The sequence below is a fragment of the Solanum stenotomum genome, chromosome 10 (assembly GCF_019186545.1).
Source record: "Solanum stenotomum isolate F172 chromosome 10, ASM1918654v1, whole genome shotgun sequence".
Classification (NCBI taxonomy): domain Eukaryota; kingdom Viridiplantae; phylum Streptophyta; class Magnoliopsida; order Solanales; family Solanaceae; genus Solanum; species Solanum stenotomum.
The window spans coordinates 48,718,754-48,737,724 of record NC_064291.1 but is presented as its reverse complement, the minus strand read 5'-3'; the positions used below and the strand labels follow the sequence as shown (position 1 = coordinate 48,737,724).

General features: G+C 35.0%; 1 protein-coding gene across 1 annotated transcript; it reads left to right on the top strand.

The window, feature by feature from the left end:
* Window positions 1-4,398: 4,398 nt before the first annotated feature.
* Window positions 4,399-17,269, top strand: LOC125843107 (formin-like protein 14). The gene is made up of 18 exons (XM_049522333.1): window positions 4,399-4,631; window positions 4,866-4,969; window positions 5,072-5,775; window positions 5,858-6,079; window positions 6,177-8,002; window positions 8,298-8,421; window positions 9,428-9,499; window positions 11,128-11,226; window positions 11,899-11,940; window positions 12,035-12,115; window positions 12,203-12,253; window positions 12,333-12,414; window positions 12,511-12,605; window positions 15,229-15,300; window positions 15,392-15,508; window positions 16,173-16,241; window positions 16,340-16,406; window positions 16,776-17,269. Exons 2-18 carry the CDS (start codon window positions 4,897-4,899, stop codon window positions 16,973-16,975), a joined length of 3,996 nt encoding a protein of 1,331 aa, XP_049378290.1. The 5' UTR covers window positions 4,399-4,631; window positions 4,866-4,896; the 3' UTR covers window positions 16,976-17,269.
* The last annotated feature ends 1,702 nt before the right edge of the window (window positions 17,270-18,971 follow it).

The window sequence follows — 18,971 nt, the reverse complement described above, 5'->3', positions numbered from 1 at the left end:
TGACACATTTTTATGGCCTCCATTTGCATTTAGCTTTTTTCTTTAAAATAAATTAATTATTATATTATAAAAATAAATTACTTAAATTTATTATAAATAAATATTTTATTGATGGAGGAACATTTATAACAAAACTCTTCATATTCTTTTTTTATTTATTTGTCTCACTTATAATAAAAGGAGAAACATACTTTATTTTTTTTTTACTTTTTTAAATTCAAATTAATTATTGTATTGTAAAAATATATTACTTAATTTATACAAATAAATATTTTATTAATGTAGAAACATTTACAACAAAAAACTCTCCACATTCTTTTTTCTATTTTTTTTTATCTCACTTCAAATCATGAATCATGAAATGATAATAATTTTTTTACATTTTAAGTATTTTTATTTTTTAATTTATTCACAAGGAGTTATTACCCATGACTTGCCCCTCTTTAATTTTTACTTTTAATAATATTCATAACTTTCATAATTTTTATGTCCATAACCTCCAAACTTAAATTTGTAAGTTTATGATGTCTTATGATATTCCTTTATTTTGCCTATAAATTCATATTAGTTTCATGAAGATTGACATTCACAATTATCCTTTCTCTTTTCATCATATTGGTTTGGTTTGTAACAAAAAAGAAGTACATGAAGGTAAGAAATATTTCATTGCAATTTTTTTTTTCTCTATTTTTGTCTATATAAATTCGTATTTGGTTTGTGAATGAAACTAACGTGTAACAAAAAAAAAGTACATGAAGTTAATAAATATATCATTCTCAAGTCCTTATTTTTTCATTTCCTCTATTTTGTCTATATATTCGTATTTATTTTCATGAAGATTCACATACAAAGTCATTCTCAAGTCTTTCTTTTTATTTTTATGTACTTAGACATGCTTTCTTAATATTTTTTAATGTTTGTATTATCATTCATCAAGTAAGTATGATTAAAGAAAATCTTTGTAATTCTTAACAATATTTTATCTGTATGCAATTGCTCTTTCTAATAGTTAGTTTTACGGATATAATATAGTTTGATTATAATATTTGTTAGATTTCAAGAAATAATTATTATTTAGTATTGTTAGTACTATTGAAAAGATAATATACAAATATATTACATATAATTTAAAATTCGTTCTTTCTTTTGACATAATTATTTTTAATTGGTATATGATTTATTTTGTATTCAGTTGGTTGCATATAATGAAGAGTTTGACATATGAATCAAAACATGATGACGGATCTACTTGCAAAGGAAGATGATAGAAGGAAAAAAAAATGAAGCATATTTACAGATTATTTTTTTACTTTGAATTGTATTAGCAACTTAGTTACTTTTGCTAGAATTTTCTAAATTTTGATTTGTATAAATAATTTAGCTAAATGTATTATATTGTCAATGCTAATCATTTGATCCTTTATTATTCTACTTTTTCTTTGTTATGAAGCAAAATTAATATAATTATCTCATTTTAACAATAACAAAAAAAAAATNTCAATGCTAATCATTTGATCCTTTATTATTCTACTTTTTCTTTGTTATGAAGCAAAATTAATATAATTATCTCATTTTAACAACAACAAAAAAAAAATGATGATTAGGAGTTTCATTTTTATTATAATTATAAAAAAGTAATTGAAAAATAAAATATTATTTTCATGATGGCATTTTTTTGCGTATGTAACAATCTATTTTCGTCACCTTTCTTTTTGCTTTGAAATGTATTTATAATTTTTATGTAGTCATCAATTTTTATATTTGTATTTTCACCCCTTATTTTTATTTATTTATTTTACAAATAAAATCAATGCATTATTAGTAATACATTTAATGTCTAATAAAATTTTACATTTGAATTATTTATAACTCATGTTTCTTCATCTGACTTGTAACTTTTAATATTAAATATTATTCATAACTTTTGTATGTTTCATTTTTCATAAATCTTATAAATATTTAATTAATGTTTAAAAAATTATAATAAGCAAATATAGTAATAAGGACATAATAAAAAAATCAATTTTGTTTTGACGAAATCAGAGTTGAATAGAAAATTAGTACTCCTACAAAAGATAGAGAAAATTAAACATATAAAATATTTTCAACGTAATACAATAAATTGTTATTTCAACATATTATCTCTTATTCCATTTACTTTACCACGGTGAATATTTTGTTCTACTATATACATATACAAAAAAATTTATATTTTATATGTTTAAAAAAAATAAAAAAACCTCTGATATCGCAGATGAAGAGAAATATTAATATTATTTATATATTCGATACTAACCTAAATATTACATATTTCATATTATTATCTTATAAATATTTCATATAGCCGCGCGTTTCACTAGTTATATTATAAATGACATATAATTATCTTGTCTGCCTCTCACTTACAAAAAAAAAAAGCATAGTAATAATTTCACCCGCAAATTAGTTTTAACTTTATTAGTTAAGCTACATTTAATTTTCTAAATTATTTAATTAGTAATCAGTATTGACAAACTTCATATAAAAGTGCTACTCTTTCAAAAATCCACCAAGTGCTTTTAAGTTGCAACCTTCCCTTTCTTTAATGATGTCGTGAACGTCAATGCTTTAACAATACAATATATTTGAAATTGAAGTCTCGTGATTTTACTAACTTGAAGGACATGATCAAAGTGATTGACTCAATTATATGAATTTCTTTTTTCATTAGCATGAGAACTCATTTTTATAAAGTTTGAACCAATAAAGGGTTTATTGTAAAATTCTTTGTATGCTTTGATGAAAATAATTAAAGATTAAGATGTTTGAAGATTTAAGACTATTAGACCAACCTTCAAACAAGAATATTTGAAGTTTGTTTACTTTTAAATTGTTTGAAGTTAGGTTTTTAACAAGCCAAACTTTAGACGTGTATGCTAAACTTCAAAAACTTTTTTTTTTTCAAGTTTGCTTGCACAAGTAATACACAAAATTTGTAATTTCAGACTTACAACACTAGTCACATATTTTAAAAGTTGATTTTAAAGTGGCTAAACTTATAAAATTTATATAATGTAGCTATTCATTAAATATAGGTTCCAACATTGATTATGTGCAATTAGAATATTGATTACAAACCACCATAGTAATATCAATAACATACCCCATATAACTATGTAGGTCTGATTTCAGAAGCGGACCCACATGTATAGATGGGGTGCACGTGCACCTGCTAATTTTAGAATGAATTATATTATATCTATATAAATCTTAAAAAACTAACATACAAGTACTAGTGCACCCATAAAAAGCTCAAAAGTGCACATTGGACCATTGGCTTAAGCCCATGCACCAACCTGCGTGATCAGGAGTCAATCCCATCTAGAACCCTACTAGATAGGGGATTCGAAGACACGACCACCGAGTGCAACAAACCCATCTTGGCCATTAAGCTATCACACTCAAATGTTTTAAGAAAGTTAAATTCTACCTATTGTCTTAGCGGCCTAAGCTTATATTATAACAAAGTACAGTTAAAGTATTAGGGGTCGTTTGGTTTGAAAATGAGTTATGATGGGATAAGTTATGTTGGGATAAGTTATGTTGGGATTAGTTATGATGGGATAAGTTGTGTTGGGATTATTTTTTATTGAGTGTTTGGTTTGTTGTATTCAAAATAATAAATTTTAAGAACAATTTATTTGTTTACAAAAATGCCCTTCATTAATGTAAAAAGTGATATAACAAAAGGGTTGAAAGAGACATTTTTGTCATTTACCTATTTTATCCCGGGATAAGTTTTCCCGGGATTACTATACCACCCAAAGAGAGGGATAACTTATCCCGGTACTAATTATTAATCCCGGGATAAGTTATCCCGAACTTGCCAACCAAACAACAAAATAAGCGGTACTATAATTTATTCCCGGGACTATTTGGTATTATCCCTCACACCAAACGACCCCTTAGTGTAAGCTCATATTTGATATATATATATATATATGGTTTCTCATCTGGTGTCCGATATCCACATTGAAGCCCGACTAAATTCAGATCCAAATCGAAAAGTTCTACATTGGGGGTAAAGCGCTCCCTAACAATGGAACTCGAATCGAGACCTCTTGATTAAGGATAAATGAATACTTACCACTCCATCACAACCTTTGTTGGTGTATTTAATATTTTTATTATTGTTCAAGTTATTAGCGATCAATCAAATGCAACATTATTCATTTATCGTCATTGAATATTTCACACTATAATCTTATCCCTAATTATGAATAGAAAGAAAAGATTATTTTCGAAAAATACTCTGGTTGTTGAGTTTTTGAAAAAGAAAATAGAACACAAGTAAAAGTTATCCATACAAGTATTGGGTTGGTTCTGTAATTTCAAAAATTGAAAACAACCATATGTTAAAATTAAAAAAATCAGCCCCCTTTTTTTCCGTTCCCAAAATTTTGAACTCCAAAGAGTTCAAATCCGATATCAGAAAAAAAAATTCATACTAAAATCGGAAAGCGCAGGTGAAAACTTTACTGGCAACACTGTCGGTTCTTCACCTCACATCTCGAATCCTTCTTCAACGGCTTCTGTCGGTTTGCTTCAGTTCAAAGATTTCCTTTTTTGGTGTTTTGTGCATATATTTCTATGTGAGTTTTGTGTGTTATCTTTCAGTCTTGTTGTTTATTTGGTGTTAAGTTCCAATTTTTTCGCCTGAAATATAGTTCAATCCCTTTTTAGCTTTGTGGGTATTCTGAATTTGAGATTAATTTTGAGTTCTTCTGAATTTCACATTTTCTTGAATTTGTACGAGCTGATTCTTTGACCCTTTTATATTGGGACACTAAATGAATGAAAATGGGTTTGAATTTCTTTGATGTCAGGTAAATTTAGGTGATATATTGGCTCAGTATTATGTCGCTGTTAAGCAGATTTTTCTATAGAAGGCCCCCAGATGGGTTGCTGGAACTTGATGATAGAGTATATGGTAAAGGAACCAGCTTTGACTTTATAATATGTTTTTTTATTGGACATTGGAAGTGCATTGTAGTTTTCTCAACATCTTTTTATCTTGTGTTGAATACTGCAGTTTTTGATTCTTGTTTTTCGACTGAAGTACTGCCTGAGGGAATTTATCAGCTTTACTTGCACGAAATCATAAATGAACTACATGAGGAATTTCCAGATTCCTCCTTTCTTGCTTTCAATTTCAGAGAAGGCGAGAAAAGGAGCCAGTTTGCAGAGATTTTATGCGAGTATGATGTAACTGTAATGGATTACCCAAGGCAATATGAAGGCTGTCCTGTACTGCCATTGTCTTTGATACACCATTTTCTATGTATCTGTGAGAGTTGGCTTTCTCTTCAAAATCATAACAATGTAATTTTGTTACACTGCGAGAGAGGTGGTTGGCCCCTTCTAGCCTTCATTTTGGCCAGTTTCTTGGTTTTCAGAAAGTTACAAAGTGGAGAGAGAAAAACTCTCGAGATGGTTTATCGTGAGGCACCTAAAGGCTTATCGCAATTGTTGTCACCTTTGAACCCATTCCCTTCTCAGCTTCGTTACCTGCAATATATATCAAGAAGAAATATATCTCCCGAGTGGCCTCCTCCTGAACAAGCTCTTTCTTTGGATTGCCTCATTCTTCGTTCCATTCCAAGATTTGACAATCAAAAAGGGTGTAGGCCAATTGTGCGCATTTTTGGAAGGAACCTTCTCAGCAAGGATGGATTGTCAACTCATATGTTGTACTCCATGCCGAAGAAAGGTAGAAGCCTTCGACATTATCGCCAGGTGAAAAATTGCTATCACTGCATCTTGTTTATTGTCTTCTTCAATTCTGCTGTGTGGCAATATGATTGATATCGTTTTGCAGAAGGACAGTGATGTCATCAAGATTGATATTCAGTGTTTGGTGCAAGGAGATGTAGTTTTGGAGTGTGTCCACTTAGACCTGGATCCTGAAAGGGAAGTCATGATGTTCCGTATTGTGTTTAACACCGCTTTTATTCGGTCTAACATTTTGATGTTAAACTGCGATAACCTGGATATTCTATGGGATTCAAAGGCACGCTATCCAAAAGGTTTTCGAGCTGAGGTGAATACTTTCTTACAAACTGTCTGATTAGTGTTGTTTTATTAGATCACCTTAGCTCGTCATATTTCTCCTCGAACTTATACTTCCTGCTTTGCAGGTTTTATTTGGTGATGTTGAGAGCATATCTCCACTAAAAGCTCCCACTGCAGCTCTAAATGGTGAGGAGACTGGTGGACTTCCTATTGAAGCCTTTTCAAGGGTACAAGAACTTTTTAGTGGTGCTGATTGGGTTGATACTGGTGATGATGCTGCGTTGTGGTTGTTTAAACAGCTATCGGTGCTGAATGATATGAAAGATTTGTCAATTTTGCAAAGTAGGATGAGTGGGTATTCGTCCCCATTTGATTCTGAAGAAGAAAATAATGCATCGAGCATTGCTGACAGTTTGGATTTTCTGGACTCAGAGAAAGCTAGTAGTCTTACTTATGCTAATACAACAGATGTCAATTTTTTAGATGAACAGGATTCAGCTTCTGATGGAACTTCTGATCCCAAGATTTCTGAGGGTCAAATGAAGCTTTCAAAGTCAGATATTGGTCCTGTTCAGTCTCTTTCTGAAAGTAACTGTCAATTGGATACTGCCATTGCTCCTGAACATTTAAAGGGAGTTCGAGTTTGCGATACAAGGACTTCCTCTACTTCTCTGCTACCTTCACCACCTCCGTCACCTGCCCCTGTGATTTCTAGTATAAAAGTCACTCAATCATCAGCTCCATCTCCCCCTTCACCACCCTCTCTGTTTGGTTCTCCTAGCAAGGAGGTCTCATTACCTCCTCCGCCTCCTCCACCACCACCACCTCCTCCTATAATTGGTGGCCCTTCTTCTGTCCCACGTACTCCTCCGCTTCCACCACTTGCAAGTTCTAATAGATCACCTCCACCTCCACCTCCACCACCACCACCACCACCACCTTCAATTGGTAGCCATAGAGAACATTCACCGCCAAGACAACCTACTTCTTCAGCTTCCCCTGATAGCTTTTCTAGAGGACCTCCGCCACCTCCACCACCTCCACCACTTCCTAATAAGAGCTTTTTATGCTCTTCTGCTCCTCCACATCCACCTCCTGTCCCTACGTTTTCTACTTCTAGAAGTGCCTTGCCTCCACCTCCACCACCTCCTCCTCCTCGGGGGCCATCTAACTGTAATTTATCAGCTCCTCCTCCACCCCCTCCCCCACCCCCTCCCCCTTTCATGTCATCTAAGTGTTCACCCTTGCCTTGTGTAACTCCCCTGCCTCCCCCACCTCCCCCGCCTACCCCTTCAGCCCTTTTCAAAGGCCCTCCACCTCCCGCACCACCTCCACCTCCGTCCTCTACTTCAAATAGGCAAACTCCGTTGGCACCTCCACCGCCACCGCCTCCACCTCCATCCTCTACGTCAAAAAGTCCAACTTCGCTGGCACCTCCACCGCCACCACCTCCACCTCCATCCTCTACGTCAAATAGGCCAACTCTGTTGGCACCTCCACCGCCACCGCCTCCACCTCCATCTTCTTCATCAAATAGGCCAGCTCCATTGGCACCGCCACCGCCACCACCTCCACCGTCAAGCAATTCTACAAGGCCACCTGCACCTCCTCCACCTCCTTTGGGAGTTCCTAGGCAAGGTTCCACTCCACCAGCACCTCCACCAGCACCAAAGGCTCCTAATGCTCCACCACCCCCTAGGCGGGGTTTGACACCCACTCCACCTCCCCCGCCTGGTGGAAAGGGCCTTAATGTGCCAGCGCCACCACCTCCATCTACTGGACGTGTACGAGCCTCTGTAGGTTCAACTGCTCTAGGGAAAGGGCGAGGTATAGGAGGTACTTCAATTCCTTCTAAAAAAGCTTCATTGAAGCCCTTACATTGGTCAAAAGTTACACGGGCTATGCAAGGGAGTTTATGGGCTGATACGCAAAACAAGGAAAATACTTCCAGGTATGAACATTCTATTTTTGGGGATGAAAAATTACAATGAGAACTTTCTGTGTCATTTCAAGTTAATATTCAGAGCTAAGTTGTTTGCTATTTCTTGTGTCTCGTGAAACCCCTTTACAGGTTGTCATAAGCACTATCATTCTCATGGTTTCAACTTCTAATGCTTAATAGATTGCAGATATACTAGTTCTGAGCACTTTGAGCTTAACCTAGTTTGTGTTGGGTTCTGCAATTTTTGTTTGTTATCTGTCTGTTATGGGTAGTTCTAATAAGATTTTGTTAATGTACATGACAGAGCACCTGAAATTGATATTACGGAGCTTGAAAATTTGTTTTCAGTGGCTTCAGCTACTGATGGCACTAGCAAAGGTGGAGGCCGACATGGTTCAAAAATCAACAAACCAGAAAAAGTGCAATTGGCAAGTTATATATGCTGTATCTTGTTTCCAGTCTCTACAACTGTTATTCTCCAGTAGGCATTATCTAGCAAGTCTTTCATGTAGTAAAGTGAGTGTTGTAGGATGAATGTATCTCCTTCCTTTACTAGTTTAACAAAACAATTAATATTAGATAGGTTTTAAAGAGGGCTTTTTGTGGTAACTTGTGGCTAACAAGGTGGAAGAAAAGAAGTGGACAGAAAGGCTTAAATGGGTTTAACATAGGTGACGTTTTGAAACAAGCATGCCCATATAGAGAAGAACTTGTGTTTTTTCAACCTGGATGTGGGTGATTACATAAACTTTCGGTGGAAAAGTCCTACTTTCTCCATCCTGTGTATAACACCATTTCTGTTTCATGTAAGTTAAGATAATTATCTTTGACTGGAGGGATATCCTAGGGTAAGATCCTTCATCTCCAACCATAAGGTTGGGGGTTTGATTAACCAAGGGATAAAGGGGGAAACCACTCTTGGGCCTCCTAGGCAGAGGGTTTAGTGGATGGGGTCAATCATATAAAAAAAATAATGGTTGCCTTTGAAAAATTCTTAAAGGTTGTTTTAATACTTTGAGATGTAAATTCATGTAACAGAGTAATTTTATTAGGCTGCGATACATGTCTAGATCTAATGAAAGAGTTGCGGAGGCTGTGCTCATGATGGGCACTGTGTCCCATGGGGATGGCCATTGACCACGAATGAATTGCAGTTCACTTGCTTCTAAATTTATCTGTTAGTGCTAAATTGGGAAAGATATAGAACACTTCTACAGAAAGAAACTATTAGTTTTCAAAGCTTTCACTATATACTATGAGATCACTATGGAATAGTTGGTGAACAGTCTATTGGTGTTGGCTTCGTTTTCTTCCTGAGGCATTGGAGGCATATTTTACAGAACTCCCATTATTTATAGTGAAAGACTGGAAGTGTTACATTTTGGTCTAACTGTTAAAAGATCGGGATGATTTCTTAACATATGCTTTTGCCAGATTGATTTGCGCAGGGCATACAACTGTGAAATCATGCTTACAAAAATCAAGATTCCCCTGCCTGATATGCTTGTGAGTTCTTTTTGTGTCTTCTTGTTTCTACTATCAGCTTCAATACTTTTATCTATTGCATTAATTTATGTCTTCTAGCCAACAGGTGGCTCTTTTGATAATAGCCTTTTATTGTTTATCAGCTGAAACTATTAGATTATGTGATCTTTACTTGGGCTTTAGGACAATCAGAGATTTTAGAAATTGAGCTGCTTATAATTTAAAAAGTAACACAAACTAAACAGCCATTAAAATTAACGACTTCCGACATGTTTATCAATTGAAATCAAGTAACAAATAACATACTATTGAATGCATATGTTGTATGACTTTATTTTCAAAAAGATTACAATTTGTATTATAGGTTTTTCAATCCCTTTGTACATTTGCTAAAACTTAGAAGTATGTATCTGATGAATCAAATAGATATGCAAAATTATTGAATCAGCTTAATGAGTTTGATTAAAAGTCAATTCTCAACAAAAACAAAGAAGGAAAAGATTGTTGTATCTTGTATGTATTGAACTCTACATGCTTTAATCTTTTTACTTGATCAAAAAGATAATATTATGTATTGAACTGTAAATTGAAGTATCTTCATTTCTGCTTAATAAAAGTACAATATATGGATTAACTATCTATATTATTTCTCAACAAAGGAATGAAGAACGTATAGATCGGTTAACTACACATAACATTTAGGTCATACTCAGAGGAGTTTGGTAGTTTGACTATCTTTATGATAGCCGTTAACCTATCACAGTTCTCCTTGTAATTCAGTTTCGAGTTAGTTATGCTTTTCTCATATTTGTGGAGTTTAATGAGCACTTTAGAGTGTGGCCAAGTGGTTTTTCTAGTAGCGACCAAAACAAAGACTAGGTGGTTTTCCTCATCTGATTCCATTTTGGAGGGCATAGTTCCCTGTACCTATGTTGGTAGGAGGTGTCAAGTACCCTATAAATTAGTCAACATACTTGCACAAGTAGGATCGCACACTATCGTTATTTGAAATATTTTTTAGCCGGAGTTCAATGAAATGAATAAGGAGACCTTTCTTTTGTACAAGGAGAAAATGAGCTTTGTATGGAAGTAGAAGTTCTTGTAAAAAGAGCTAGCTGTAGAACTATTAATCCAAAAGACATTTTTATTCTTTATATTTTTGATAATTTTATTGAGTTGAAAAGATCTTGTAATTTCACCGAACTTGAAGAGATCAAAATTAAGTTCTTATGGATATTTTTCTGTTGAAATTCAAAGGAATCATGATACAAATTGTATAAAATATTCTATCCTTTGGCTTTGTGGTCAAAATCATGTTTCATAATGCACAGTATCAATATGCTGATTCATGCATGTGTTCAATAAGTGTAATGACTAATGAGCATTTCTTTAGGATGCTCATGCATGGTTTTTTTGGAAGTTCTTTTTTCTTTATTTTGAGTTTTATGGAGGTACATTGAAATGAATGAAATATTTGCCATGGATTTCTTTTTACTAATATTATAACAATAGTTGCACCTCAGTTCCAAACAAGTTGGGGTCCGCTATATGAATACTCGCGGCCAGTATTATGCAAATAAAATTTCTTTTTACAAAGGAAAATTTACCCTGGATTTCTTACAAATTATATTTGTATGCATGTCTTACAGAATGCTATTTTGGCTTTGGATTCATCAGCTCTGGACATTGATCAGGTTGAAAATCTGATAAAATTTTGCCCAACAAAAGAAGAAATGGAGACACTGAGGGTATAATCTCTTTCTCATCCTACAGTGCTTGCCTATCATGGCAAAGTTTAAGTTACAATAATATTCTTATAATGTGTGTCTAATTTATTTTGAGTTCACAAGTAATATTAGAGATGTGTTCTGAAGTTTGCTTCGATTCTTCTTTTAACTTTTCTTGTTTAGAGAAAATACTCCATATTGAAGTTTTTGCCAATAGTATTTGGAAACAAGAGTCAAAACCTTCACATTTTGCAATTGTATTTAACGTTAGAATACTAGTTAAGTGAGTCATAGGAACAGCAGTAGCCTATAATTTTGTTGATGTGCCATTTGTTGTAAGTAGCTGTGCAGATTGATGCCCATAATTCGATGACCCATTTGGCTGTTTCATGCTTGTACAGTATGTACTTGCATCTATGCTGTGCGTGCATGCTCATGTGTCTGTTTCAATATCTAATCATGCAGATACCTATTTCTGACAACTTCCTTTCCTGGTGGGTGTGGATGTGTATAAACATAGGCATATATATGGTCTTTTGTGTATGTAGATCCATACTTGTTTCTGCTTGATTTCCCCCTCTCTTTGTGAACTTAGTTGTGCTAGTTTCTTGACAGTCTATACTTGCCATTTGAAATTTAATTGTTATTTTTGATTTCACAATTTGATCTTACTGGTTATGTTCTATTTTCCAGAACTATAATGGGGACAAGGGGATGCTTGGAAAGTGTGAGCAGGTCTTCTCCAATTTGACCATATATGTGGGGAAGTACAAATTTCTCTATCCTTTAAGTTATAAGTAATTAACCGGATTAGTAATACCTGTTTCAGTTTTTCCTGGAGCTGATGAAGGTCCCACGAGTTGAGTCCAAGTTACGAGTGTTTTCATTTACTATCACTTTCTCTAATCAGGTATTTGCTCTTGTACTTGTTAGTGATCTAATGTCTATGGATTCTGCCATTAATTTTCTGTTGACTATAATATGTTGACTTGTTCAGGTGAAAGACTTGAGAAGTAACCTGAGTACAATTAATGATGCTACTAGAGAGGTATTTTTAATACCTTATGAAGTTTGATTTGGCACATTCCGATTTAACTAGATTCTAACTGTATTTCCTGGTCGAGTAGGTGAAAGAATCTGCCAAATTACGTCAGATAATGCAGACCATTCTAACATTGGGAAATGCACTGAATCAGGGTACAGCACGAGGTACAGTTTTCTAAGATCTAAATCTCTACAAGAAAACAATCAGTTGTTGGGTGGAGGCACTGTGACTAACATCTTTGTTTCGTAATTACATTGCAGGATCTGCTGTAGGGTTCAAGTTGGACAGTCTTCTTAAGCTTTCTGACACTCGTGCTAGAAACAACAAAATGACCTTGATGCATTATCTGTGCAAGGTAGAATTACTGCATTATGATGCCTTTCTGTTTTTACCTTTATGTACTAGTTTTGATCAATTAGCTCTGAATTGGGAAGAATCGAAGGTGACTTAAGCGTAAGTTGAATCAGATTAGTTTTGGTTCAATGATGATTGTTGAGTAGCTCATGATTGGATTGAAAAAGTGCCAAGTTTATTTGAGGTCTATGTCATAACCCATCTAAAACTGCCACAGTTCCGCTCATGATACAAGGGCCATAAGGTAGCCATGAAGGGGGCTACTTTAGAGGAGGTGAGCGCTTTCAAGGTTTCAACACTCAAAATCAAATGATTCTTTGTTTAAGTTTTAATAAGAAAGTTAAAGAAATTGGGGAATCGTTCCATGTTAGGCATGGCTGGTAGGCGTGGTAGTTTTGGCACAAGAGGATGCTACGAAGATGAAGCATGCATGAGGCATGGTGAAGAAGCACTAGTGGGAGCCATAGTGTACAAGCACGGTTCACAAGCATAAGTGTGGCATGATGCGCAACAAAGCCATGGACCAGGCTAACAGAGAGGAGGCAAGGAATTTCAAGGTTTTGAAATTCAAGGTCAAACGATTCGTTGTCTTAGTAGTAACGGAAAGGAAATTAGGAACCATTTCATGGAGGCATGGCTGGTATGGGTGATAGTGTTAGCACAAGAGTATGGTTTGATGATGTAGCATGCACAAGGCGTGGTGAAGCACAAGTGGGAGCCATAGTGCACAAGCAAGGCTCACCACATAAGTATGGCATGGTTCTACACAAAATCAAGGAAGATGCGTGAGGTTTTAGAATGCTTGGTAGTACACTTGGTAGTTCGGGAATTACTAGAACTATTGGTGGGTTGATTGATCCATATCATTTACAAAGGAGAGATTACTCCAGCAAAAGAGGTTAAGCATAGCTAAATGCCACACATGCATCTAATTCATACTTTGTCTAAATGTAGTGCCTATCATTGGGGATTGTTGGCTAAGTGCTGCACTTGACGCTAGTACGACAGTAGGTCGGTGATAGCTAGATCCAGTATCAACTCTAATACTCTAAAATGAAATAGATGATCAAACATGAAATTAGGCATACAAAACTATTTAAATAGAAATTAAAAATTTCAAGCTTAGTATCTTGCCAATTGAAACAATTGGAAATAAAATACACACAAAAAATCTATTAAATCGCCCAAAGGAAAGTCCAAATGTGTATAGGTGCTTCTGTTGAGCATTCAAACAAGAAGGCGGCGTCAAGGCGGTGTAGCAGATTTTCGAGAGAAGGATTTATTCATTATTAAGGAGACCAAATTGCAATAAGAGAACTCAAGGAGAGGAAAGTCAGCTCTTAAGGATTATTATAAAAAAAAAAGCTCTTAAAGATGAAAATCTGAAAACTAATCCATCTTATATCGTTCACTTTATTTTCAACATTTTTCCAGTTGCATTGTTCTTTATTTTGTTCTACTTCTCTCTTCTCTTATATTGAAGTGCCTAAGGTTCATTTTCTTAAATTGTATCTCCAAATCCATCCCTGTTCATTATTTCGGGGCGTCAAGTATTTATGAGCCTATCAGCTGTGAAGTACGCTCAAGTGGGAATAGGCTAAAAGGAAGGTTATATGATGTTTATATCTTAAAATTATCGCTCCCACTGGTCGACTGGTGCAAATAGATTGACTGCCGGAAATGTTCAAGTTATTTCATCTGCACAGGCTTATACAAGAGTGCGAGAGATATTACCGGATACTCCGTAAGTTATAAACCACTTCAAATTTTTGTTTTAGAGAAGAGATAGAGGTATCCTCGCTCACAGATTTGAATTGAAAAAGCAAGCCCAGATTCTTTTTAGCTAGACTCTATAGTCTGGTCCCTGTCTTTGTTAAGGTTTGATTGTTATTTAAGTTTCATTTTGGCTGCCTAAGGATAAATTTGCTAAAGTCCTTTTATTTGGACAAATTTTTGATCAATGAGAAGATAGCCTTCCATATATTTTGATATGGATTCCTAAGGTACTGAGAAAGGTGGGTTTTTCCACTTGGTTAGCAACAAGAGGGGTGATCTTGATGGGTGATAATAGAATGAAGAGGAGAATTACTTATGTTGGGTGGTGTTTTATGTGTAAGGCATCGGGTGAAGACGCGAATCGTCTTCTAGATTGTGCGACAACTTCTCAGTTATGGTGGGAAATGTGGTGTTCGTTTGGTACATTTGGGTGATGCCCGTCACTGTATAAGTAATGATGCTCAACTGAAATGGCGGAAGATGAAGGAGGAGACACAAGGTGTGGAAGGTATGCTCCACTTGCACTTATGTGGGTTTTGTGGAGAGTGAGAATTAGGAGAGTTTTTGAAAGGGTAGAGTGTAATTTGCACAGTTAAGGAATAACATCTTGTCCCTTATTGCTTTTTGGTGCACCCATGAGGTATTATAGAAGGTTGAGTGTCGTTTGTAGAGAACTAATGTTTTTGTATATATTTTCTACTTTCAGTATCCTTCGTGTATGCCGTTCTTTTGCCCAACTATCAATAAACTATAGCTGGGTTGACCATCCTTTAGTCTTTACTCTTCTGCATATATATGTTTGCACTTTCCAATGTGATGCCAAATATGTAAATTCGTGGTTTTGTCAGCTCCTTGCTGAGAAAATGCCAGAGTTGCTTGATTTTGACAAGGATCTTCTTCACTTGGAAGCTGCTTCTAAGGTACCCTTGCTATTTATTATGGTCTTCATTTGGAGTACTACTGGTATAATGGTGAACTGAAATGTTTGTTTACGTCATATTATATGGTTAGATTCAACTGAAGTCTTTGGCTGAAGAAATGCAAGCAGTGAGTAAAGGTCTTGAGAAAGTTGAACAAGAACTTACTGCATCCGACAATGATGGTACAATATCTTCGGGATTTCAGAAGGTGAGAAAAGAGAACGGTAACATGTGAATTATTCCTACTTACCAAATGAGTTAGCTCATTGCTTGTACTTCCAAGATAATGCTTCTTTTTAGTTTTAAATTTTGAAGGTCATATGATAATGTACTTTAATACACAATAGAGTGTATAACTAGCATTAGTTATACAGAGTTTAGAAAAGAGTACCAAACAAGGTACTAGCAATACACAAGGCTAATGCATGCATTATTTTTCTTAATACACTCTACTAAACGATCCCTAAATGTATTATCAAATTCTTGAGATTTTCTTACGCCAATTATGAAATGAATGGCATTGTGCGGATTCCGCTTTCCCCAGGTTTCCTTCATTATACATTACAAGGATCCCTATTTACTATTAAAAAGCTTTATTCTAGATAGTTTGAGAAGAAAAAGTAAGGAAGCAGTGTACCACTGTTTTAGAAGAGTGATAAGTGTCCCCAATGGATGACATTTGTGTTCTTCACAAAATCAAGTGAAAAAGGCTTGCGCTGGGAAGACTCCCAATTTGGTTTGTGTTGGACATGGTTTTAGAGTGGAGTCTGGTGATGCAGTCAAACTTGATTGCGATGTCTTCGATTTGGTGTACACATAATTTTGTTAAACATCTGAAATATGCGGTTAGTGACTTGTGCATTCCTTCTCAGGTGTTAAAGAATTTCCTTGATACTGCTGAGGCTGAAGTCAAGTCTCTCACTACTCTTTATATTGAAGTGGTGAGTTTCTTGCATCCATTATGTCATATCTTAAATCCTCCTGGATGTCTAAGCCATGCCAAGTTTGCTGATTGTTTTTCTATCTTGTAAATCTGCAGGGAAGGAGTGCAGACTCCCTATCCCTATATTTTGGCGAGGATCCAGCTCGATGCCCCTTTGAGCAAGGTTAGAGATACATATGTTATAATTTTTCTTGCTGTATTATCACTTATCAGTCATCTGGTAAGATTTCTGGAAAAGAAAAAACTACAGTCATTGGTTGTTTAACAAACACTCTTGGTAATATAGCTATTCCCGGTAGCGTTTATCAGTGATACAATCTTTTTAGTTGTCTGTCTTTATGTGAAGATTATGGGATGCACCATTTATGGCCTTTGTAGCTGTTGTTGAGTGCATATTGCCATTGGCTAGATTTCTCGAATTGCATTTGTCCTTGAGATCTTGTTTTAACTGGTGTGAAAATTGCTTTAACAGATTTTAACTCACCAGCTCTTTAACCGGACATTTCTTCATTTCCTTACTTTCTGGATGCAGTGACACAGATTTTGGTGGTGTTCATGAAGATGTTTAAAAAATCACGTGATGAGAATGAACAAGCAGCTGACGCTGAAAAGAAGAAACTGGAGAAGGAAGCTTTGAAGGAACAAGTGGCTGCTAGTTCTTCTGGGAAGAAAGGAGTTGGTGATGCTGATAGAGTAAAACTGAATTTTTTAAATCAGTTACATGCTGTGTGATCAGTTCAAATTGACCGACGCTTATAGTACTCCATAAACTGCCAGAATCAGTCAAACTTTCTTGATGATAGCAGTTCTGCTTATATGCCACTGTACTTGGGTGTACGATTTAGGTTTTATAGTTAGTTATATCTGTACATAATTACCATAGTTAAATTGGCATTATTTTTTTGCCTTTTAGAATCGCGCACAATTGCCATTGTTACTACATTTTTGTATCTGAATGTGGTAAAAATTGAGACCTTAAGCATAGAAAGGGTTTCCAAGTTGTACATATTGAAGTTCCATATTGTACAAGAGAAATTCAAGATAAAACTTATCTGGAGTGGCAGATTTGTGTACCTATGTAATTTTTTTTAAATTGCAAATTCTATTTAATAGCAATAGAAGTTTTTACTCTTAATTATTATCTCCATGTTGGACACCTTTACTATGGACATCTATTGTTTGCTTCTTTTGTTCTATTTGGAAATGACAGACTATCCAATATGAACTTTTCCACATTATTTGCTTATGAATTGAATAAATGACTTAAGAGAGCACATTGAACTATAACCGTTCTGGAATATGGATCTTAACGCCATTCCTTGCTTATGAACCTCTTCATCCTTCATCAATTTGTCATGGTATGTCAAATTTCATGAAAATTTCCTTGTTTAGCTTTTGCGCGCTATATTTGGTTTTTTTCCTATGTGCCACAAGATTCATTCAGAAAGTGATACTCAACCACTGTTAGCCAATAATTACAACATTAACAAGTATAACACAAAGAAACAATTACAATTACATAATACTTTTAACTTGTGTATAAACACATCCGGAATGAGAGACTTGAACCCTACAACTCGTTCTGTTAATACCAATATCCAGATTAGGAATGTGAGCAATTTTATGCCAGTCTTCTCCTATTCCCTTCTCACACCGCTTTAACACTTCTGGACATTCAATAATTCTCAAACTTGAGATGCTGCAATCCCTCCGGTAAACATTTTAGCATCTTGCAGTACTGGAGAGATAACTGTGTGAGTGAAGTTAAACCTTTCACCCCTTCCTTTGGGAGACTCTCTAGTGCATAACAATATTCAATTTTCAGACGCTTCAAAGCATTGAGACTAGCCAGGCTGGTAGGCAGCTTTTTGAGATTGTCAAGGATTTGAGATTTGCAAAGCTTTTGAACATGAACATCTCTTCTGGGAGCGAAGTAGCTTTGTTACGGCATAAGTTTCCAATTTCTTGACAGAAGAAAGGGTCGGAATAACAAACAGAGGGCAACAGTAAATTTCCATCTTCTCAAGCACATGGAATTGCTCTCCTCCTTCCTTTTTCACCAATCCTTTCAGATTACCATAGTCCCATATAACAAGTTTCCTCAAAGATGGAAACCTTATTCTTGTGGGGAATCCAGAATCAACATCAATATCCACTTCTTCAACATACTCCGCACACCCCCAGTGTAATCTCCTACATTTGTTTCGCGGATATTGCTGCTTGATGCACTTGCCGAAAACAGAGATGTAGCCAAATCATGCATCTTGAAATAAGTTTTGCCAGATTTAACTTCAACCTCTTGGAAAAAAGACCTCAAGCATAATTCTTTCCATACTTCATTACCCACATCCTCTGGCTCTAATTTAATTTTCCTCTCAATAAAATTTCAGTTGATTTTTCTCTCTTCTTCAGTTAGCTTTCCCTCATAGAAACTTCTAGAATAGCTCCAGTTATGGAGATTTAACAAAGTAGTTCACCGATAACAGCAATTGTTAGGCTAGTGTTGGCAATTAATTAGTCTTTTGAGTTCTCTACAAACGCTTCGTTACTAAGAGCTTTGCGATCAGATAGATAAATAAATTATTTTTCAAATTTCAATATTCAAATCTATTACAAATGAACTCAAATTTGAAATATAAGTTTCATGTATTGATTTGTCAAAATAACAAATAAAACAAACTCATTTAACGCCGTTTTAACTTTTTTATGTATGTCTGCGAGTAGGACT

Bases quoted from the DNA above. Each gene is read 5' to 3' on its own strand.
- LOC125843107 (XM_049522333.1), top strand. From the start codon at position 4,897: ATGTCGCTGTTAAGCAGATTTTTCTATAGAAGGCCCCCAGATGGGTTG. The intron at 8,003-8,297 runs GTATGAACATTC...TGTACATGACAG, and splicing joins AACAAGGAAAATACTTCCAG to AGCACCTGAAATTGATATTA. The intron at 12,415-12,510 runs GTACAGTTTTCT...ATTACATTGCAG, and splicing joins GAATCAGGGTACAGCACGAG to GATCTGCTGTAGGGTTCAAG.